The sequence below is a fragment of the Zingiber officinale genome, chromosome 7B (assembly GCF_018446385.1).
Source record: "Zingiber officinale cultivar Zhangliang chromosome 7B, Zo_v1.1, whole genome shotgun sequence".
Classification (NCBI taxonomy): Eukaryota; Viridiplantae; Streptophyta; class Magnoliopsida; order Zingiberales; family Zingiberaceae; genus Zingiber; species Zingiber officinale.
This window is the reverse complement of record NC_055999.1, coordinates 6,974,998-6,997,421: the sequence shown is the minus strand read 5'-3', so window position 1 is coordinate 6,997,421 and position 22,424 is coordinate 6,974,998. Positions and strand designations below refer to the sequence as shown.

At 39.1% G+C, this 22,424-nt stretch overlaps 3 protein-coding genes and 1 pseudogene across 3 annotated transcripts; 2 read left to right on the top strand and 2 right to left on the bottom strand.

The window, feature by feature from the left end:
* Positions 1–3,416: 3,416 nt before the first annotated feature.
* On the top strand, positions 3,417–4,858 carry LOC122004120 (probable indole-3-pyruvate monooxygenase YUCCA5). The gene is made up of 3 exons (XM_042559051.1): positions 3,417–4,085; positions 4,176–4,547; positions 4,628–4,858. Exons 1-3 carry the CDS (start codon positions 3,417–3,419, stop codon positions 4,856–4,858), a joined length of 1,272 nt encoding a protein of 423 aa, XP_042414985.1.
* A 1,637-nt stretch (positions 4,859–6,495) lies between these two features.
* On the bottom strand, positions 6,496–8,272 carry LOC122005210 (5-amino-6-(5-phospho-D-ribitylamino)uracil phosphatase, chloroplastic-like). The gene is made up of 2 exons (XM_042560159.1): positions 8,091–8,272; positions 6,496–8,008 (listed from the first exon to the last, which is right to left on the bottom strand). Exon 2 carries the CDS (start codon positions 7,937–7,939, stop codon positions 6,878–6,880), a length of 1,062 nt encoding a protein of 353 aa, XP_042416093.1. The 5' UTR covers positions 7,940–8,008; positions 8,091–8,272; the 3' UTR covers positions 6,496–6,877.
* A 1,366-nt stretch (positions 8,273–9,638) lies between these two features.
* On the bottom strand, positions 9,639–11,561 carry LOC122003541 (proline dehydrogenase 1, mitochondrial-like). Its single transcript, XM_042558645.1, has 4 exons — positions 11,041–11,561; positions 10,214–10,856; positions 9,907–10,147; positions 9,639–9,810 (listed from the first exon to the last, which is right to left on the bottom strand). Exons 1-4 carry the CDS (start codon positions 11,530–11,532, stop codon positions 9,762–9,764), a joined length of 1,425 nt encoding a protein of 474 aa, XP_042414579.1. The 5' UTR covers positions 11,533–11,561; the 3' UTR covers positions 9,639–9,761.
* Positions 11,562–17,967: 6,406 nt separating this feature from the next.
* On the top strand, positions 17,968–21,796 carry LOC122005209 (annotated as a pseudogene).
* Positions 21,797–22,424: the final 628 nt, after the last annotated feature.

The window sequence follows — 22,424 nt, the reverse complement described above, 5'->3', positions numbered from 1 at the left end:
AGAAAAATATTAATAAAATAGAAAAAATGACACCACAAATAACTAGCACATAGTTGTGTTCAATGAATGAAACTCAACCCCTAGCTAAAGTTCGCATTCACTAGAAGATCAAAAGTAGTATAATATCTTCATATCAGTTGTGGCAAGAGGAGCATGAACCTATTTCTTGAAGAACTACAAGCCCTACATAATTTACAAGGAACTCTGCCCTAGATATTCATTTGTCCATGCCATCTTTGTATCTGTATGGAACACGATGCAAACAAGCGTGCAAAGTAAAGGAAACACATCAAAATTGTTGCAATGTGCTCTCCTCTGCCCAATGTCAATTATTTATATGTCCACTCACCATGTGGTTCATCTTGGAAGGGCACCTTGTTCATTAATTAAGTGATTAATCAGTCCTAATTGATCAGTCTAACTCATGTTCTTTTACTGAAACGATCAAAGTGTTCTTGTCTGATCATTTCACATGATCTCAAAGGCAGATAAAGTCAGATTTCTCAGTTAATAAATCAGAATCAGTGAGGCTAATAGTAACAATAATGATTGTTCCACATGTAATTAAATTAGACAGTTGAATACCTACCACACAGAAGAGGAACCTGACCGTTAGTAGTTGAAAATTTGTAATTTAGGATGAGCCAATGAATCTATGCTAATTATTAAGGCATCTTGATTCTCCAATGGCCTCATGCCATGTGACAAATAACATGATTTTGAAGGTGAGATAACTAATTATATTACAAGTTTTCATGCATATGACGATCCACATGCAAGCACAAAAGCATATTTGAACTTGGTCAATGCCATGAACGAATAAAGGGTTAGATTCATACAATAATATGGATCAGTTGGCTCTCGTTATTGACAAAGAGAATTGGTTCCGAGCCGCTAATTTATTACGACATTTTGCTGAACCATGCATACAAATTTCGGAATTTATCTATTCAATTTTCACAACATTAAAATCACACAATGCATTCTCAGTGACGGATCCAGATAAAAAAGGAAGAGGATGTTCAAAAAAGAGAGTTGGAGTTTGTTTTCCTTCTCGCTGCCCCTCGGATTACAGTAGACTGGTGGAATTTTCCGAGAACAAGGGGGTACTCAAGCACACCCCCGCTCCCCTTAGATCCGCCACTATGCATTCCCGTTATACCCCTTTCATTATATTGCTCTCAAAAGTTCAGTTTTTCTTTAAATCTTTACTCTATTTATTTAAAAATACATAACTCTCGATTTAAGTATGGACAAAACTGACATATAGACTTTAAGAACCCTGAATCATTTCAAAATTAAAATCAATATACTCTTAAAATCCTCCTTAATATATTCATGCTCTCATATCTTATTGAAACATAAATGAAGAACAATAAATTTTTAAAATTATAAAAGTTTGATAAAATTTATTGTAAAATTATTATAAGGTCTAAGACAATGATAATTCACTAACCAACATCATCAATGGGTTCATAGGACTCCTCTGATTCAAAAAAAATAACAAAATTTGAATTTTTGAATAGTGTAGGTTCATCATCCAATTCTAGGGGGCGTTTGGTTTGCATTTTTCACGCTATTTTCTATTTTCATTTTCTGAAAAAATGGAAAACGTGTTTGGTTTGCGTTTTCCACGTTCATTTTTAAGAAAATGAGAGAGCATTTTCTAAGAAAATGAAAAACGTGGAAAAGTCATTTTCTAAAAAATGAAAAACGCGCATTTTTCAGAAAATGAAAATGAAAATGGGGCAAACCAAACGCATTATTTTAAATCAAAATCATTGTGCTCCTAAAAGCCTCCTTAGTATATTTATGTCTTCAGATCTAAATTCAATTTAGTAAATTAAGAGCACTGAATTTTTAAATTTACAAAAATTTGATAAAATTTATCACATGTTCATTATAAGATCTAGGACAATGATACTTATTAACTAACACTACCATTGGATTCCTAAGACTCTCTTAGTTCAAAATATATCAAAATTTTAAATTTTGGAATAATGTAGGTTCATCATTTAATTTTATCTAAAATTGAATGATGGACAACTCTCAATCAATTCAAATCAAAATTAATATACTCTTGAAAATCTTCTTAATGTATTCATGCCAATTTGATAATATAAATTGACATTAGTAAATTTTTGAATAAGTAGAACAAAAATTTCAAAAAGAGAGAAACTTTTGAGAACAAAGAGGAGGGGTATAACAGAAATGTGCTTCGTGATTTTGATATTATTAAAATTAAGTAATCAAAATGAGAAATTTTGAAATCTGCCAAAGCAGTTCAGTAAAATGCCGAATTTATTAAGTTCAGATTCAGATTTGGCACTTTGTTCATTGCCTTTATTCATTCTTTCCTTTCACATCTTCTTTCGTTAAACTAGTCCCTTCTATTAGGATTCGGCGATTCGGTTGTTGAATCGCACCTAAAGAAACTGTGCCAGCTCGGTGCCTTTAATTATTGACGAAAATGCAAATATTAAATGTGAACTACCATCCCAGAGAAATCTCATGGAGCATATATATCTCTAATCATCAACTAGAATAGAGTATTTCGGAATATAAGTCAGTAGGTATGAAAGCACTCTTTTGATTAATCTTTGACTCTCCTTCCCCCTTTTGATCTGTCTTTCTTTTATCTGATTAAAAATATAGCATATACCCCAACAAGAGTAGGCAATGCACTTCTTGGAAATCAGCAAGAACCTCTCACTTGCTTGCCAGTGATCCTTGATCGCTAATTTTAGCATATTTTTAGGACGTCAATGTTCTTCCATTCATCCATGTTCTTCCATTCATTCGTGCCACAATTTTTCTTTTTTGTAATTGCTTCTAGATAAAAATTTGAGAATGTGGAGCCAACATCTTGGTCCGTATCAAGATCATAACCAGTCCTAAAACAAACTCGGTCCAATTTTCCAGCGATCTGTGATCTAACAATTTGCAAGCACAGAGAATCAAGTCACTCTGTTGAGATTCAATCCACAGTTTTACATGTTAGAAATCTGACTGATTAGCACTCGATATTTCGTCAATTATCTTCTGTCCAACCACAGCTAAAATATAGCTTTAGCTTTGTTTATTGTGGCATCATAAAATGCCCCAACACTAGTGTTTTAAGAACAAAAAACAGGGGACTCAACAGTTACTGCGGGAGGTTGTTATCTTCCAGCATGATGGTGTTTGAAATTTTATCCATGCCTGATCAATATTTTAGAAACATGAACTGCTCCCGAAGATTTAAACAAATCGAGGCGGCCGCAGTTCAACTCACATGCAGCTCCCAGATGCCCTGCCCACCACCTACTTAAACACCTCCACTCCTCTCAGTCTTCCCCACTGCACTATAAATATCCAGTGCTGCATTTCTGTTCTTGCAATCCCCATTGCAATCTCAGAGTGCAAGCTAGCAACTAATGGCGAGTATGATGGATCGAATTGACTTCTCTCGGAGGTGCGTGTTGGTGACCGGGCCGGTGATCGTCGGAGCCGGGCCGTCCGGGTTGGCGCTGGCGGCGTGCCTCAAGGAGCACGGCGTGCCGTACGCGGTCCTCGAGCGTGCCGACTGCATCGCCTCGCTGTGGCAGAGACGCACCTACGACCGCCTGAAGCTCCATCTTCCCAAGAAATTCTGCCAGCTTCCGAGGATGCCGTTCCCGGAGGACTACCCAGAGTACCCTTCGAAGAGACAATTCGTCGAATACCTGGAAGAATACGCGAGGAACTTCGAGATCAACCCCCGGTTCAACCAGGCCGTTCAGTCGGCTCGGTTCGATGAGACCAGCGGCCTGTGGCGGGTGAGGACGACTGGCGCTGGCGCCGAGGCTGGCAATCGGAACCTCGAGGTCGAGTACATTTGCCGCTGGCTGGTGGTGGCCACCGGCGAGAACGCTGAGATGGTGGTACCCGAGCTGGAGGGGCTCGGGGAGTTTGGCGGCGAAGTGACGCACGCCTGCAACTACAAGTCCGGCGAGTCCTACCGCGGGAAGCGCGTGCTCGTCGTCGGATGCGGTAACTCCGGCATGGAACTCGCCCTCGACCTCTGCGACCACAACGCGTTCCCGGCCATGGTGGTGCGCGACTCTGTGAGTAACCTTTATCTTTATCACTAAAAACGACGTCTTTACCAATTTATAGCATGTCTCTGATGAACGATTGCTCTCGATTGGTTCAAGGTTCATGTGCTGCCGAGGGAGGTGATGGGGAAATCAACGTTCGAGCTGGCGGTGCTGCTGATGAAGTGGCTTCCTCTGTGGCTGGTAGACAAGATCCTGCTGCTGTTGGCGTGGCTGGTGCTGGGCGACATCGCAAAATATGGCCTGAGGCGGCCATTGACAGGTCCCCTGGAGCTCAAAAACAGGGAGGGGCAGACCCCTGTTCTGGACACTGGCGCCCTCGGCAAGATAAAATCCGGTAACGTCAAGGTTGTACCCGGCATCAAGCGGTTCTCGCTGGGACGAGTGGAGCTCGTTGACGGCAATGTACTCGACATCGACTCCGTCGTCTTGGCCACAGGATACCGCAGCAATGTCCCCCAATGGCTTCAGGTACAGAAAACGAACGGCTCGAACTCTTTTTCTCTATTGGTAATTAATATAACTAAACAGTGATTAATGGATGGTTGCAGGGATGTGATTTCTTCTCCAAGGATGGGTTTCCAAAGACTTCGTTTCCGGACGGGTGGAAAGGGGAGAACGGGCTCTACGCGGTGGGCTTCACAAGGAGAGGCCTCGCCGGAGCCTCCTCAGACGCGGTCCGTGCGGCGTCGGACATTGCGAGGTTGTGGAAGGAAGAGATGAAGCCGTGCCGCTCGCGGCCGGCCGCCGCTTGCCATCGCAGATGCATCTCCCAGTTTTGAAATGAAACCATTTTCTCACTCACTTCTTGTTTGCTAATGTGGTTGTAGTAGGATAGTGTGGGATAAAGTAAGAGTAGCAGGAGTGCATGAAACCCTCTCTCAGATGGAGTCCGAGTTTTGAACAGGAAGGGGCTTATTGTACATTGGAGACGATGTGGTTTTTCTCCACAACTTGTGCACCATTTACAGCATTTACTATAGTGAAAATAGCAGCATATTCCCCTTTTTACTTACTCTGTCTTGGGCATAAAAAATCTTTACATTTCTGCCACTTTTTTTTTTTATCACTAGAAGGATGTAGGAATTCAGTGAAGTTTTAGATCATCTGAAAGGCCAGTTCTATACGAACTGATAGTGGGGATCATGATTCATGATCTACTCATCTCAATAGGTCACAAATCATTATCTGCTCCAACATGCTTCTGGCTTGTCCAGAGATCCCTCATCTTGTAGGTTTCAGTCAGATATTCTGCAAACATTTACCTGTCTAGCTTGCTTTACTTTGATCAATTGCATAGGAACAATTGCTTAGACTCTCTGAAACCATTGCATAGGGACAATGCTTTTGCAATCTTAAGCGAGTTAATCGTTCCACATCTCGTCTTAATCCATTACTTGACAAATACATCTCAAATCCATAAATATTAATCAGCATTTTAATTAAGCGTACGTCTTGCAAGTTTTGTCGCTTAGTTACTATAAATTAGTGGAAATGAACATAATTATTCTTACAGAATACTTGAGGAGGACAATTTCAACAAGAACAAAAGGTATAAATATGTTCTAGTTTGATTTATGATAGCACAGTTTCAACATATGACAATAAGCATTTTGAGATTGATAGAATTCATCTCCATGTTGCAATCAAACGCTGGAAATAGTTCCGTCGACGGTCATCGGGAATGAGAAATAGCAGGATGACGCTCCATTGATGATAGTCAATCGATGTAAAAGCATCAAGCACAAGTTGTTGTATCTACGATTAACTTCGAGCTGAAGTTCCGCTCATTGGCAGCGCCTGCGGCGGGTGAAGGGCAGCAAACCTCGATGAGAAAACGCAGCGGGCATTCTCCTCCTCATCGTCCTCCCGACAGCCTTCATCAAAGTTCCGGGCATAACTCAGTGGATCATACTCGAAGCTACCTCGTCGGACGCCCAACCGGTCGTGGCGGCAGCGGATACGGCAGCGGCGCCGCAGGCTCTGCCAAAGAGAGGGCAGTCTAAGCTTGCCCCAACACGAGAACATGCCATGTAATTGCTGCTCCTGCTGCGTATGGTTCATCTCCACACTATCCATGCATAAATGATGGTCAATGACAAGGTACTGGATAGACTAGCCAGTCGCTGAATCACAACAACAGTTGCACGAATTCACTCGTAAGAAGAGTTTGAGACAGACCGATTTATGGAAGGAGCATTGATCGGAAGGGGATAAGAATTTGAAGTGGTAGAGGGTTTGGGGCCAACAAATTTCGGAGTAGAAGGTGTGTGTATGTCCATCAGAGTCCTTTTATTTGCCTTTATATTTATGGTGGGGGAGGAAAGAAAGTGATGGCCGGAGTGACATTCCGGAGGATAGAGGGGCGGATGAGCTGGTTCAATCAATTAACACAGAACGATAGATGGTTTTCCGACACTCACAGAAGTTTAAGCATTTGGGATATTCCGACAAAGAGATCACAAAAGAAGAGAACCTTTAGTGAACTAAAAGAAAGCATGTAACATGGACAACACAAACTACTGAGCTCCACTGGGTCTTATCCAGGGATGATGACTTTGCTACCTCCAAAATCAACATGTTCAGAAGCCCTACTGAACATCAGCTAAATTTCAGTTACTTCTTGCAGCCTCTCCGTGTTGCGATCTTCAACTTGTGACAACAATCACTGGTTACCAATCAAATCCACTGCTCAACAATCACTTGTTGAGCCCATACACAATAAGCTCAACAAGGTTCTTACATGGATATGTTAATTATATAATTCATGTCAATGAAAGATGTACTTGAAGGTTGCTTAACTAATCCATCTCCATATGTGTTTCCCTGGCTCTTCGCTGAATTGGATTAGTACTTCTCTCCAAGTCTGCAACAGAGAGCTCATTAAGCCACCTTACCACCCGCAAGGCAGCTCGGAACTCATAGACAGGTTTATTGCTTGCCACCACCACAGAACTCATCCCAGCACTGGTGGCAGCTGCCACCGACAAATCTGAGTTGCCAATTACAATGCACTGTTCCGGGGCAAGCTCAAGTAGATCTGCTGCACGTTTGAACATCTCAGGATCTGGCTTCCCCCTATCTAAATCCTCTGCCGCCACCACACAAGTAAAGAATCCTTCCAACCCAACAGTTTTAATGGCTTGTTCAAGGCCATTTCTAGGGCGTGCAGATACCACTGCCATAGGTATCCCGTAATCCAAAAGTCTGCTCAAGAACACCATTGTGCCTTGTCGTAACTGATAATCACAACCACGCAAACAACAGTATATTTCTTCCTTCCGTGCAGCTAAGCGTTGAAGCTCCAATGGATCTTCAGACCAGCCGAGGACCTCTGAGATGGCCTCTTCACTCAACATTCCCTCCATCGACCTTAATTCATTATCTGACAGAAATTGTTTGCCTTTTTCCTTGCACATCAAACACCAAGCGCATCGTTCCAATTCAGGATCATCGCCCTCCACAAGAACTCCATTCAGTTCAAATATCACTCCAAATCCCATACTCCTACAGCCTCTAGGTGATGGATCATCGATCGAGCTCGAGAGCGACCACAGCCAATTGAGGCTAGCTGGGAGTCCAGGCCCCAACTCTAATGCTAGATCATCATCCACTTCCGAAAAATTATCATCCACCTCGACATCAAACTCTGAAGCATTTGCTCGAACATCTCTCGGGCTGCTCGCAAGGTTTCTTCTTGAGTCCATAACGAGCAACGACGTCAGCAGGCATGGCCTGAACCCAAAGCCATACATCCCATTCTTCTTCTTCCCCATCTTCTTCCAGTTTTTATGGCTACGAATTTCATCGAGCAGGTTGTGGGCGAGATTGAAGTTGCTCGTCGCAGCTGTACAACCAGCCATTGTTGACGAACAGGAAGACGAAATCACGCGAAATTCTTCAAAATCGTTGCTAAAATAATTATAGCCAATCTTCAATCAGAAGTCACAACACAAATTAGTTGCTGTCCGATGAAGGTTTACCGATCATATGGCAAACAGCAGGAAGAATAACCTAAAACGAGGGCAAATCCTGGAGAAGAACTTGGAGTTTGAATCTCCTGACGATGCTGGTTACGGCGAAAGCAGCGATTCACAGATCCTCAACTCCATCAATGATTGCGGGTGCCAGGCTCACAAAACTGTGGTGTGATGTTGTTATTATCCAATCAATCAGCCATGGACGCCGCGTGGAATTATTTTGTTTGACTCGGATCTCACCAGAATAACAAAATATTTTCCTTGACTCTGATCATGTTGGAAAGTGGAGCAGAGGGTAGACCCGAGACGTGGCTTTAAGGTTGACGGGCTGATGGTTCTGTACCAGTTCAGATCCTCTATTCTCAATTTTTTTTTTATCTTTATATTTTATGTTGATTGAACAGATGAGATTATATTTCAAAATATCATGACATTTTTAAGATGTGTATAATATTTTTGTGATGTGCAAGACATCTTTGAGATATAATTTGGTCCGTCCGATCGATAAGGGGACACGGGAACAGAGAAATTTGGGGACAGAGGATCCGAACTCGTTCTGTACAGTCCTATAATCCAAGAGGTGTTAATACTGGGCTTAAAAGAGTTCTCGTGTCGTTCTTTTAACGCTAAGTCAATTCTTAATGGATAAAAATCCTCTTTTATAGTATTATTGTAGTGTTTATATAAATTTCACGGGGTTATCCGAGAGGGTAAGTGGTAGTTATATTTATAGCTGAGAACGTGAGGTCGAACCATAAGGATATCGGGGCGTAAATCTCCGGACCTTGTGTACCTCATCCCACCCATCACTTGCCTTCTCGGCTACCGTAATTTACCTCCCTCATGATGACCTTGGGGTTGGGTGCGGCAGGAGCGTAAGGGTGAGCAATTTCGCCTTTTGCAACTGTAGTGTTTGTGCACATATCTCAAACCGTGCGAACGTTTTTCAAAATGCCCTAAAAAGAGACAACTCATTGATACTTTTCCTTCAGCGAGCATGCAAATATCTGATTTGACAAATTAGAAGTTTCTAAAGTATGATTTATTTGTTGAACATGCTCTGTTGTCAGCGGCACAAACCTCCAAAAGGATATGATGAAATACGTACGTGAGTCCTGTTGTAGGTCGACCGGTGGTCGTTCGATAGGGACATCCCCGCTCCGACATGCTGAATAGAGCTAGCTTCCTTCACTCAGCTTTTCTATTGTCGGAGGATTACCTTTCATCCGACCGACCATATAACCTGATCGGATGGAATGATAGTCTAGGATTTACAATTACTTTCTCAACCACAGTCACAGGTCCTCGACGAACGACTATCTGAATAGCGACTTCCGACATGCCCTGTGGCCCGTTCGACCTACTACACCTAATAAGTGGACCTAAATTTTGACTATCTTAACTTTCACGTCAATCATTCTTCCCTAATTTGACTCATCTTCCGTGGACTCTTCTTCATCACTCGTATCAAAAGGATTTTCACCCTCCTTTCCAAAGGGGATCAATCGATTTGCGTCCACTGCTACAATTGTTGTGTCATTAAAAAGATGTCCAAATGACAAAAATGGTAGGAAACATATAATTAAAATATCTTCAATAAATCTGCTCATTACCTTTGGCACTAAACTATGTACAAATGTACAAGCTACTTTGCCTAGAGCATCGATTGCTTGCGTATATAAAATACATTCTTTAGATATGTAATTCAAGTTCTTCGAGCCATTGCTGCCACAAGCCTTCTCAGCAGCTCCTTCCTGTAGAACAAATTGGCAATCCGATATCAAATACGTAAACATTTTTTGTCAAAAGATGAACTAAATACATTTAAGAGACTAACAAACATCACAAACCTTATGAATTTTCTGTCTGCTGAAGAGGTGGAAAGGAATCCTCTGTTCTCCTCCGCTCTCCTAAGGAGATAAGGTATGACCTGCTCCACCGGCCCAAAGGGCACGTACTTGCTCACTTGGAAACCTGCATTCTTGAGTGCCAACGAAAGCCCATCTGCCATCCCCATCAGCTGTGCGAATTGCAGTTTCTGATCATCTTTTCCGATCCTCAGCTCCTCTGCCTTCGTCGCAGCCGCTTGCCCTGTAAATGCTCATCCAAATCACTGCGAGTTCAATTGTCAAGAAACTAACCAATCTGTATATTTACCAGATTGAACATTGTGGGTGGCGAGAACAACTGCACCGGGTCTTCTGCTGACTCTTTCCATCATGAAGGAAGCGCAACTATCAAAGCACTCGTGTGTTTCTTGAATGCTCGCATGTAGAGGAGATGGCGCGCCCATGGAGGACGACGATTTGGTCTCTCTGGTCAAATAGGCACCTCTCACAAGCTTAACCCCTAGAGAGAACCCCTCTTCCTCTGCAGCTTCAACGACGCTCACCATCCTCTCCTTGGCATCCCTCAAGTAAGTCTGGATTGTGCCGTACACTATAGGTTGCTCGCTGCGGTTGAACTCTTGCATTGCCTTATATGTGAAGTAATCGATTGCAGGTTGGACTGATGAGTACTCTGCATCAATTAGGAGAGGGGTATTGGCTTCTACGCATCTTTGGCAAATCGTTGATAATCTTTGGAGGGCGAGTTGGAGGCCGTCCTCTTCGACCTCTGAGAGGGGCTCTGGCTCACGAGGTGTGAGATAGAGGGGACTGGAACGGCAAAGAACCGGGAATGAATTAGTCCTCCATGGAAGTGGAAACGATGGATCTCTTTGCTCCCATCTCAATTGATCACTAACTCTTTCTAGCAATGAAATCGGGCAAATAGCTGTGATCTTTACACATACACTTGCCTGATGAGAAGAAAGACGAACTTTTAGATTACGTGATGGTTTAGGAATAGGGATGTAAAGTAACAACTTATTCAAAACGAGGATTCCATGCGACACAATACAAAAGCAAGACGGCACGCCTCTTCGCTAGCGACGTGCGCTGAAATGAATTACTTGCCCGGGAAGGAAAACAAAAAACGCTTACGGAAGCGATCGGAAGAGACGACGCCATTTCGACGGCGCGGAGGAACCCGGCGAGGTTTCGGTCGCAGGCTGTGCCGTCGTCGGCGTCTTCCATACCGTAGTCCAGGATCGACCGCAGCCTCGCCCCCGCCCACATCTCCCGCACCGTGCGGGCCGCCTCCTCGACCCCCTCGCCGGCGCAGAAGTGGCGGTGCACCGTCGCGCGGGCTGTGGCGAATACGGCTGCCCGGAGGAGGTTCCGCTCCTTCGCCGCCGTCGAGGCCCGGAGCGCCGCGGTGCCGAGGTCGACGAGCGGGGCGGCGGCCAAGGCGGAGAGGGTAGCGAGGGAGCGGACGAGGGCGGAGGTGGGGACCGAGGCGAAGAGCCGGCGGGTGTCGGCGAGGTCGAGCGGAGCGGACGGGACCTCGGCGGCGAGGGAGGAGGCGGAGGAAGAGAGGCGTCGGGAGGAGAGCGCGCGGGAGGCAATTGCGGAGAATTTAGTGGCGCTTGCCATTCACGGCGTGTAATTTGGGAATCGGGGGAATCCCCCCTTTCGTTATATATAGAGAGGGAATCTTTCGTGACTTAAAATGCGGGCGAGGCGTTGTTTGCGGGGCAATTCCAATTTGGTCAAAATAGATAGAGAACTTTGACCAAAATGTGCTGACTCATGCCAATCGTGGCTTAAGTTGAGATAAGGCCAACAACTGTCGATCGTACTCAATAGCTCACTTATAGTTGTGATTAACACTTATTATTTATTTATATTTATTAATGTTTTATCTTATGTTAGACTTATTATAAGTTTCATAAACAAGCCACTAATTATTAATTAAACTTTTTGAAATGTTATTATATAGATTTTTTATATATTATCATTTTAAAACTACCCTTATTTGAAATTATACTTTAACATTTTTTTAACATTTGCTTAACTTTATTATACAATAAAAAAGACTGTTCGCTCATCCTTAATATCTCCGTCACTAACATGGATAAGGTATTGCTTAACTTTGTGAAGTGCATTACACACGTGGTTAATAGATGTGAGATGCTGTATTTTTATTTTACAAATTATTAAGAATAAAATATTATATTTTAAATTATGAGAAGTAAAATTAAATAAATTATGAGACAGCAAAAAAAAAAATTCCAATTTTGATTTGTTTTTCCATTTGAGTATGTTATTCTCCACTTCCTATCCTTTTCTCATTCATCCTCATTTTTAGCCTAGATCTGGTCGGATTTCCAGACCAACACGCAAAGGTTTTTGATTTGTTTACATCTTTATTTTTTAAAAAATTATATTTTCTAATTTTTTTAGAAAATAATTTTTCTATATTTTTTCCTTGAAAAATGTTCTCTTTTATTGTATTTTTTCAAAAAAAAATAAAAATAGAAATTTAAAATCATAGGATTGTCAATTTCATACAAATTCGGATTCAAATCCATCTCAGGTTATTTTTCTTCGACTTTTTTTTGTTGTTTGTTTGTTTTACTTATCAATTTGGTTGAGCTTTTTTTTTATCATTTGTTTTCTAGTAATTATTATTATAATAATCACGGAAGTAAAGGTTTCAAATCTATCGTATCTCAAATTTGGATTCAGTTATTTAGTCCACGAAAATCATGGTTGCGAACCAATCATACTCTCGGTCAAATTGTGACATTTTCCCTTTGTGTTTTGTTTTGATCATATTGAATTTTTTTTCTTTGTCTTACTTTTAGGGAATTGTTTAGAACAGATTTGAAGATGTTGGAACAACTACGATCTTTATGCGAGGCGGGTTGATCTTATGGGAGCTCGGCAAGGCATTGAGGGGTGCCCCCATCGACACCCTGATTTGTGTTAGATTATATAATTTATATTATATAATCTATTAGAATTATTTATTTATAACTTTGAGGGTAATTTAGTCTTTTACCTTTTCAGTTTACGATTTAGATTTAGTCTTTTACTTTTTCATATTTCAGGTTTAGATTTTTTTCTTATAATTAACTATATAAAGGCCTTGTACTCTTTATTTCTCAATCAATTTTGAATTCAATAATATGGTTAGTTTTTTCCTTCTCTTAATTTCTATATGGTATCAGAGCAAGATTCTCCTTCTCTAACCTAATTTTTTTCTACCGCCCACCGTTATTGTTTCATGTTGCTGCTGTCATCTCCAACTACTGCTGTTGATTTCGACGCCGTCATCTATTTTCTGTCCTGCTTTTGTCGATTTCGGCGCAAACACCTTGTTCTGTCGATTTCAGCACCGACGTCTTGTGCTGCCAATTTCGATGTCGACGTTCTTTTCTATCGATTTTGGTGTCGACGCCCTATGTTGCCAATTTCGACACTGACGTCATTTTCTACTAATTTCGACATTGACGTCAGTTTTTTTGCTAATCATACAAATATGTATCCTTACAGTTTGGTTATTCTGAAAATTATTCATTCTGTCATCATGCTTGGTCGTGCAGATGTTTCATGGAAATCTAATTCATATATGTTTGATCAGTTTCAATAGTTCTTTGCTTCACGGCCTTTTGCCATGTCAGCTTCCTCTCATATAGATTTGTCATCATCTGGTATTTCACATATATCTTCTTCATCCTTATAGATTTTGGACTCTGGTGTCTCACATCATATGTCATCCAATTTGTCATCTTTTATTTCTTTTTTTTCCAGTTCATCTATATTTATTGTGATTGCTGATGGTACTCCTATGTCATTAGCAGGTATATTGGTTCAATTATTACATCTTATTTATCTCTAATTAATGTTTATTATATTCCAAGTCTTACTCTAAATCTTATTTTTGTTAGTTAGTTATGTGAGTCTGGATACCTAGTCTCTTTTTCTTCATCCAATTGTATTCAAGACCCGCGATCTCAGAGGCTGATTGGAACCGGTGATAGGCAAGGAGGACTGTATGTTTTAGATCAACTCAAAGTACCAGAAGTTGTAGCTTCAAGTGTGGATTTATCATCTTTTCATTTGAGTTGTTCATCTTCTGATTTTTATTTGTAGCACTCCTATTTAGGTTATGTTTCAGCATATCGTTTGCAGTTTTTAGCTTTTACATGAGTATTAAGACCTTTAAAAAGTTCTAATATTTCTGATTGTAGTGGTTGTAAACTGGCCAAATTTTTTGCCTTACCATTTTCTAAAAGTATTTCTTTTTCTTCTGTTTCATTTGATCTTATCCATTCTGATGTGTGGGGACTCTCTCCTGTTCCTATAAAAGGAGGTTCAATGTATTATATTTCCTTTATTGATGATTACTCTCATTACTCTTTGGGTCTATCTTATGAAATATATGTCTGATTATCTTACAATTTTCAATAACTTTAGAGCTCTTGTGAAAATTCAACATTCTAGTGTCATAAAGTGTTTTCATTGTGATTTGGGGGGGTGAATATACTTCGAATCAATTTTCATATTTACTTGCTTCTGATGATACTATTCATCAAACCTCGTGTACAGATACTTCTGAACAAAATGACATGGCTGAACGTAAACATAGATATCTTGTTGAAACAACCATTTATTTTTATTGTTTGCTAGTGTTCCTAGTACCTTTTGGGGGGAAGCAATCCTTACTGCTGCTCATATCATTAATAGAATTCCAACCTCACACAATTCAGGTTTGACACATTTTGAAAATTTATATGGGTATGCTCTTGTCTATTTCTCTTTGCGTGTTTTTTGTTGTACTTGCTTTGTCCTTCGTCCACATGCAGAGTACGAATAAGTTAGCCTCTCGGTCTGCTCTTTGTGTCTTTTTGGATTATGGTGTTAGTCAAAAAGGATATCGTTGCTTTGATCCTATTAGTCAAAAATTGTATATCTCTCGTCATGTTGTGTTTCTTGAACATATTTCATTCTTTTCTATTCTCGCTAGTTCACATAATATGACAAAGTCAGATCTACTTTACATTGATCCTTTCAATACCGACACTGAGGAAGCTTCACCCACAGCTCCTACTAGTAGCTCAACTGAATCTGGACTTTGGTTCCCGAGATATCCGCTCCACATGCTCCTTCTTCTGCCACCACCCAATCATATCCTGAGATTGCGGATGATCCTTCTCTCCACTGTCGTTAATCCACTCGTATTCGTAAGTCTACTAAACTACCATATTTTGTTTACTCTTATTATTCTCATTCTTTTGTTTCATTTGTTGCATTTATTCATTGTTTTTCTGAGTCTGTATCCTATAGAGAAGCTGTTTGTAACCCACTTTGGCAGAGTGTTATGGCTAAAGAACTAACTGCTTTGCATCAGAGTCATACATGAGATTTGGTCTCATTGCCACCAGGAAAATATACCATTGGTTCTCGTTAGGTATATAAGATCAAAACTAAATCTGATGGATCTATCGAATGATACAAAGCTCGTCTTGTTGCTAAAGGTTATTATTCTTAGGAGTATGACATGAATTATGAGGAAGCATTTGCTCCTGTTGCAAAAATGACGACTGTTCGTACTCTGATTGTTGTTGCTTCTATTTGTCGATGTAGAATATCTCAAATGAATATCAAGAATGCATTTCTAATGGTGATCTTCATGAAGAAATTTATATGAAACCTTCTCCTGGTATTTCACGCCAACTTGGTGAAGTTTACAGGCTTCGTAAAGCGCTTTATGGTCTTAAACAAGCACTTCATGCTTGGTTTGAGAAATTCTCTACAGTGATTACTTCATTTGTTTTTCATCCTAGTAATCATGATTCAGCATTGTTTGTCAGATGTACGAGTGCAGGTCATGTTTTTTTATCATTACATGTTGATGACATGATTATTTCTGGTGATGATTCTGATGGAATTGCTTCCTTGAAATCTGAGTTGGCTCATTGTTTTGCTATGAAAGACTTGAGTATAGTACACTACTTTTTGGGCATTGAGGTTGTTTATTCCCCGAAAGGTTATCTTTTATCTCAGTTAAAGTATATATCTGATCTATTTGAGTGTGCTCGTCTTACTGATAATAGGGTTGTTGATACTCCTATTGAGACTAATGCTTGATATTTTTCATCTAATGACTCACCTTTGTCGGATCCTAATTTGTACAGAACTATTGTTGGAAGCTTAGTTTATCTCACCGTGACTCGTCTAGATATTGCGTATGTTGTTCACATGGTTAGTCAATTTGTCGCTGCACCAATTACAATTCATTGGGCTGCTGTTCTTTGAATTCTCAGGTATCTTCGGGGCACTCAATTTCAAAGCCTTTTATTTCCTTCTACATCATCTCTTGAGCTGCGTGCATACTCTGATGCGGATTGGGCTGATGATCCTATGGATCACAAATCTACCACTGGCTTCTGCATTTTTCTTGGTGATTCCCTCATTTCTTGGAAGAGTAAAAAATAAAATATTATTTCTACATCTTCCACAGAAGCTTAGTATCGTGTCATGACCTCAACTACTTGTGAGATAGTTTGGTTGTGTTGGTTGCTTGCAGATATCGGTATCTCTCTTCATCAACCTACTCCGTTATATTGTGATAATCAAAGTGCTATTCAAATTATGCGCAATTCAGTTTTTCATGAACGGACGAAACATATTGAAATTGATTGTCACATTACTCGTCACTATCTTCAGATTAACACTATCACATTGTCTTTTGTTCCTTCAAAACTACAGATTGTTGATATGTTTACTAAGGCTCATTTCGCTTCGCGCTTTCTATTTTTATCTGACAAACTCTAGATGCTTATGGTTGTAGCATCATGAATTTGAGGGGGGATGTTAGATTATATAATTTATATTATATAATCTATTAGAATTATTTGTTCATAGTCTTGAGAGCAATTTAATCTTTTATCTTTTCAATTTAAGATTTAGATTTAGTCTTTTACCTTTTCAGCAAGCCCCGCTCAAAGCATAGGTCATTAAAACCCATGCCTAGGGCCCCAATATTATTAGGGCCCATTGATTCAATAATTAAGTAAAGATATTACAAAAATTAAATTGAATCATTAATATTAATTAATGATAGCATACACATTAATAAATATCATGTCAATCCATTAATGACATCTTATTAATTAATTCATTATTCCTATTTACACATTACACGTGTCCTTATTTCCTCATAATTACAATTAGTCAAGATTTTATTTTATTTAATCTTATTTCCTCATAATTGTATTTAGCCAAGATTTTATTCTATTTAATTATATATCTTATAAAACTAATAAACCCTTTCTTTCTTAATATTTCTAAAAAAATCCTAATTATTCTTTCATCAATGCTTCATGCCCATTTCTTTTCTTCTCATTAATTTTATATGTTTATATTCTCTTGCCGATGTCTGCTTCATGCCTATTTCTTTTCTCCTCATTAATTTTGTATACTTATATTCTCTTGCCGGTGTCTTTTTTCTTTTCTCATACGTTTATGCTCTCTCATCGGTGATACTCTCAAAGAATACCCTTCTCCTTCTTTGTTGATAATATTTCTTTCTCACTCTTTCTTTTTCTTCCTCAATAATAACATGAATCAGAGATTTTTTTTATCCATACAACGTAAAATAAAATACTTCATCGAAAAAAATTAAAATTAAAATTAATAAAGTCTTATTTATATTCAATGTCTCAAAAAGATTAAATAATTTAGTCATGTTAAAAAAATATCTAAATATTAGCGAGAAAACTAAATTTTATATAAAAATAATATTTTATTTTTTAAAAAAATTAAATCAATTTTTTTAAAACCGGTCCTTCTAAATCCCAAATTTAAATGAAAAAGACTTGAGAATTTTTTTTTTAAAATATATTAAAAGATTTTTTAATTTATTTTTACCTAAGGTCTCGAGAATCTTGCGACGGTCCTATTTTTTAATTTATGGTTTAATTTTTTTTTAATAATTAATTATATAAAATCTTTATATTTTTTATTTTTCAATTAATTTTAGATTCAATAACTTAATTTCTATAATTCGATCTCACCTGATCTTGCCTCCTCGAGGAGCGGTCGGCGGACGCTGCCTTCCACTTCGATGCTCCTGCCGGTGGCGCATCCATACCCTCAAGTGGGCCTTTGATAACGACCTTGGTCTTGCTTTCGTCACCGTCTATCAGCGCATTCTCCACCTACTTTATGTCGATATCTTCTCGCTGCCATCCGTCGCGAGTTTTCTCAGATCTACGACCCCAAGCGAACAACTTATGATGATTTCGACGATACCTTCCGCCAGCTTCAGAAGGAGGCTAAGGCCCGTGCCGAGGACATGCGCAAGTCCAAGCAGGTTGGTGGGGCCTCTACAATGGCCCCCGGAAAGAAGCAAACCCTTAGCGGTGCCGCCAGAGGATCTGGGGAACAACGGAATACCAGCAGTGGTGGTTCTGGGAAGGACGAGTCTCATGGCGATTCAGGAAGGGACGTTCTTTAGCTAACGGTAGTTTGAAAGGGCAAGAGAATGAAAACACGGAGAATTCTCATGCCCTAAACATTTTTGTAAAGGGAAAAGAGAAAGGAGCCCCTGAAGTTGGGGCTTTTGATGTAAATAAGTTAAAGAAATTACGAGCCAAAGGTGGAAAGAAGACAGACACTAGCGGTGGTGGTACGGCCATAAAGGCTGAGCCAAAGAAGACTGTGAAGGAGAATAGGGTTTGGGATGATTCACCTTCCGAGTCAAAGCTGGATTTCACAGATCCCACGAATGAGAGAGGGGATATACATATTGATGCTGCAGCAGCAGATCAGGGAAAGAGCATGATGGATAAGGAGGAAACTGTAAGCAGTGATGAGGATGAGGAGGAAGTGGAGAATGAGAAAACTGGCACTTTAAAAAGGGCTGGTTTTCATCTATGATTCAGAGGTAAAATTCTTTGATCTCAATCTCTTTGTATTTTAGCTGGGGGATTCTTGGGTTTACTTAATTACCATTTTCTCTCAAGTTGTGGATTTCCTTATCTTGAGCTAGGCTATTTCACCTTATCTGTAGTCAGTTCTCTGATGAGCTTCACCTCTTTCCTTGATTAAACATTGACTTAGAAGTATTTAGCGTTTTCAAAAAATTATTGGGCTTGTCCAAGATCTACTACTAGTAATTTTTTATGTGATTCCTTGGGGCATGATAAAATTTCTGAGTTGAATTCTATACTATTTAACTTGTTCTTCTACCAACATTTTAATTCTCCATACCAAACTGTTTGGGCGTATGAACCATTTTGATCTGCATGTCTTGTTACAGAGAAGTTTTCCCTAGCTTCTTGAAATATCATTTTTAGTGAATCCGATAAATTAGCTTTTCTCAGGATGACAACCTTTATTTTCTGAGACCTTATAAACAGATTTCATAATGCTTTTGATGTTTTTTGAATCTTCACAGAAGAATTCCTTCTGGATGCAGGGTTGCTAACTTAAATGAGATCCTATATTGTGTTAGCTTATAGTTGAAGATTCCAGTCTGATTATTGACTAAAGATTAGTAGTACGTCATTCACTGGCAATTTAGTTTTTTCTGGTTCTTATTTTATATTTCTATTTCTGCTGCTGCACATCATCAATTGATGTATTTGTGGTCTATAATTATACTGAACTCCTCATCAATTGGATAATGTCTCAAAGGTAGCATATTGTTAATGGTGAAAATATTAGTTGGTAATTCCCCATGGAACTCAAAAACAATAACTCAATCATGTTTTGCAATATAGACTGATATTTGGTGATAAAAGAAAGTTTTAGAGGTCCTGGTTGAACAGTTCGTTGAAACCTAATAACCTTAACTACAAAACTGGATAATATCAGGGCACCATTGCAACTGTCAATTGTTTCATTTATTTATTTTATTTTCAGCATTTCTGGCAATGCTGTTTTAGAAAAATCTGATTTGCAAACAGCATTGAAAGCCCTCAAAGATAGGCTGATGACTAAAAATGTGGTATGTGTCTTGTCTTATATGTTTGGTTTTCCATAAAAATTGCATGACCTAGTATAATCAACTGATTTACAGTCCACTAACTGCTTACTGTTGCCTTTCTTATGCCATCCTTAGGCTGAGGAAATTGCTGAAAAGCTATGTGAATCAGTAGCAGCTAGTCTTGAAGGAAAAAAACTGGGCTCCTTTACAAGAGTTTCAACCACAGTCCACGTTAAGGGCAATAACTTGTCAAAATCCTCTGCCGCAGGTTTAAGTGTATTGCCGAGACATCTTTTGCAACCTAATAAAATATTGCATGATGGAATCACAGGCATCTATGGAAGAAGCTCTGCTTCGCATCTAACACCAAAAAGATCCATTGATATACTGTGAGATGTCCATGTCGCGAAGGAGCAAGGGAGGCCTTATGTTGTGGTTTTTGTTGGTGTCAATGGAGTTGGGAAATCTACCAATCTAGCTGAAGTGATCTTCTCCTAGTTTGCTTAATTTAACTGGCATTGGGATTCTTTTTTGAGGATATTTTTCTTCACAGGTTGCGTACTGGCTTTTGCAACATAACAGTAATGTCATGCTAGCAGCCTGTGATACATTTTGGTCAGGTGCTGTTGAACAACTTCGCACACATGCACGCAGACTCCAGGTGTGCAATTCTCAAGGGTTATGCTGATTTTTCATAATGTTGTCCTTATGTATCAATTTCCAAATTCACTTATTTTATTAGTTGGTAGAAGTAGATTATGTAATGCTACAAATATTTACTCAGGCACTTTCAATAATACTTGAGATCATAGACCTATTATGTTTCCATTAATGTTATTTCAGTATTTGACCTTTGTTATTCTGATTGTTTGTTGAGCCTTAAATTTATATTCACTAGAAGCCCTGATTTCTGCTTAACATAGGTCAAATGCTGAAACTAGAATTGATTCTATAGACTTCGATGAGTGCTAGTTAGATTCTGGCATTTATTTGACTTGAGCAATTCTCCTATTTTAATGATAATAAAGCTTAATTGAATAACACTTTACTCAAGTAAACCACATTAATCACAGATACCTATATTTGAGAAAGGCTATGAGAAAGATCCTGCACTCGTAGCAAAGGAAGCTATACAGGAGGCTAAACGCAACAGTTCTGATGTCGTGCTTGTCGATACAGCTGGTCGCGTGCGGGTTAGGCCTGGCCGTTTAAAGACTTTTCTGTCAGCCAAACATTTGGAGAGATATCTATCCTTACTCTCTGATATACCAGGATAACGAACCACTGAGCCCTCTCCAAACTCATCAATCTCAACAGCCCTGACCTAGTTCTTTTTGTTGAGGAGGCTCTGGTTGGAAATGATGCTGTTGACCAATTAACAAAATTCAACCAGGTGTTTTTTTTGTATATTATTCATAAATTTCTGACCGTTGCAAAAGCTTAGCGAAGGAAATGTAGAAATTCCATCTTTAAACACTTGTCTCCTCATATTTGCAGAAATTAGCTGATCTCTCGACAGTTCCTAATGGCAGGCTGATTGATGGTATCCTGCTCACCAAGTCTGATACTATCGACGATAAGGTAAGTTAACTGCAAAAGTTTACATAGATATTATCGCCTATGTTTACCTGGCTTTTGTGTGAATATTTCACCTGCAGGTCGGAGCAGCTCTTTCCATGGTTTATGTTTCTGGAGCTCCAGTGATGTTCGTTGGCTGTGGCCAGTCTTACACAGACCTGAAGAAGCTCGACGTGAAGTCGATCGTCAAAACTCTTCTGAAATGAATGTAGTCTGTTTGTTCTCCTCATCACTGTTTGCAACTTTCTTAAAATTAATATCCCCGAAGACTTCATTCTCGACTTGGGAAGCAAATGGATCATGAATGGTTCGATTCTGATAGCAATTGGCATTTGTTCATCTCTCTGACTTAGGACTCAGCTTGAAATAAATCTTTGATGCCGTAGGAAAATGAATTTACCGTGCAATGATTTTAGCTAGGGGTGTAAATGAACCAAGTCGCTTATGAACTATTCAAAACTTGATTCGATAAAAGTTCGTTTGAGCTCGTTTAATGAGACTCGTTAAGATAAATAAACTAAGCTCAAGCTTCATAATATTCGATTCATTAGTTTGTAAACATGTTCGTTAAGTTCATAAATTAATTTTTAAATAAAAAAATAATAATTTTGATATTGAATTTATAGATTTAACATTATACTTAGAAAGATATAGATAAATATATTAAATTTATTTATTAGAATTAAATTATAAATTTTAATAAAAATATTATAATTTTCTCTAAATATATATTTTAATTTTTATTGAATATTTAAATTTATAATTTATATTTATTAAATTCGTTTAGTCTCGATAAAAGCTCGAATAAGCTCGTGGGCCATGAATATATTCGTTAAATAAAGTTCGAGCTCGGTTCGATTATAAACAAGTCAAACTCAAACATTCAAGAGTTCGACTCGGCTCGATTACAATCCTAATTTTAGCTAAGCATTAAATGGAAAAAAAGTTTCTAATAATGACAAATTAA

Bases quoted from the DNA above. Each gene is read 5' to 3' on its own strand.
- LOC122004120 (XM_042559051.1), top strand. From the start codon at position 3,417: ATGGCGAGTATGATGGATCGAATTGACTTCTCTCGGAGGTGCGTGTTG. The intron at 4,086-4,175 runs GTGAGTAACCTT...GATTGGTTCAAG, and splicing joins CCATGGTGGTGCGCGACTCT to GTTCATGTGCTGCCGAGGGA. The intron at 4,548-4,627 runs GTACAGAAAACG...GGATGGTTGCAG, and splicing joins ATGTCCCCCAATGGCTTCAG to GGATGTGATTTCTTCTCCAA.
- LOC122005210 (XM_042560159.1), bottom strand. From the start codon at position 7,939: ATGGCTGGTTGTACAGCTGCGACGAGCAACTTCAATCTCGCCCACAAC.
- LOC122003541 (XM_042558645.1), bottom strand. From the start codon at position 11,532: ATGGCAAGCGCCACTAAATTCTCCGCAATTGCCTCCCGCGCGCTCTCC. The intron at 10,148-10,213 runs GTAAATATACAG...GAGCATTTACAG, and splicing joins CACCCACAATGTTCAATCTG to GGCAAGCGGCTGCGACGAAG. The intron at 9,811-9,906 runs GTTTGTGATGTT...TTTGTTCTACAG, and splicing joins GCAGACAGAAAATTCATAAG to GAAGGAGCTGCTGAGAAGGC.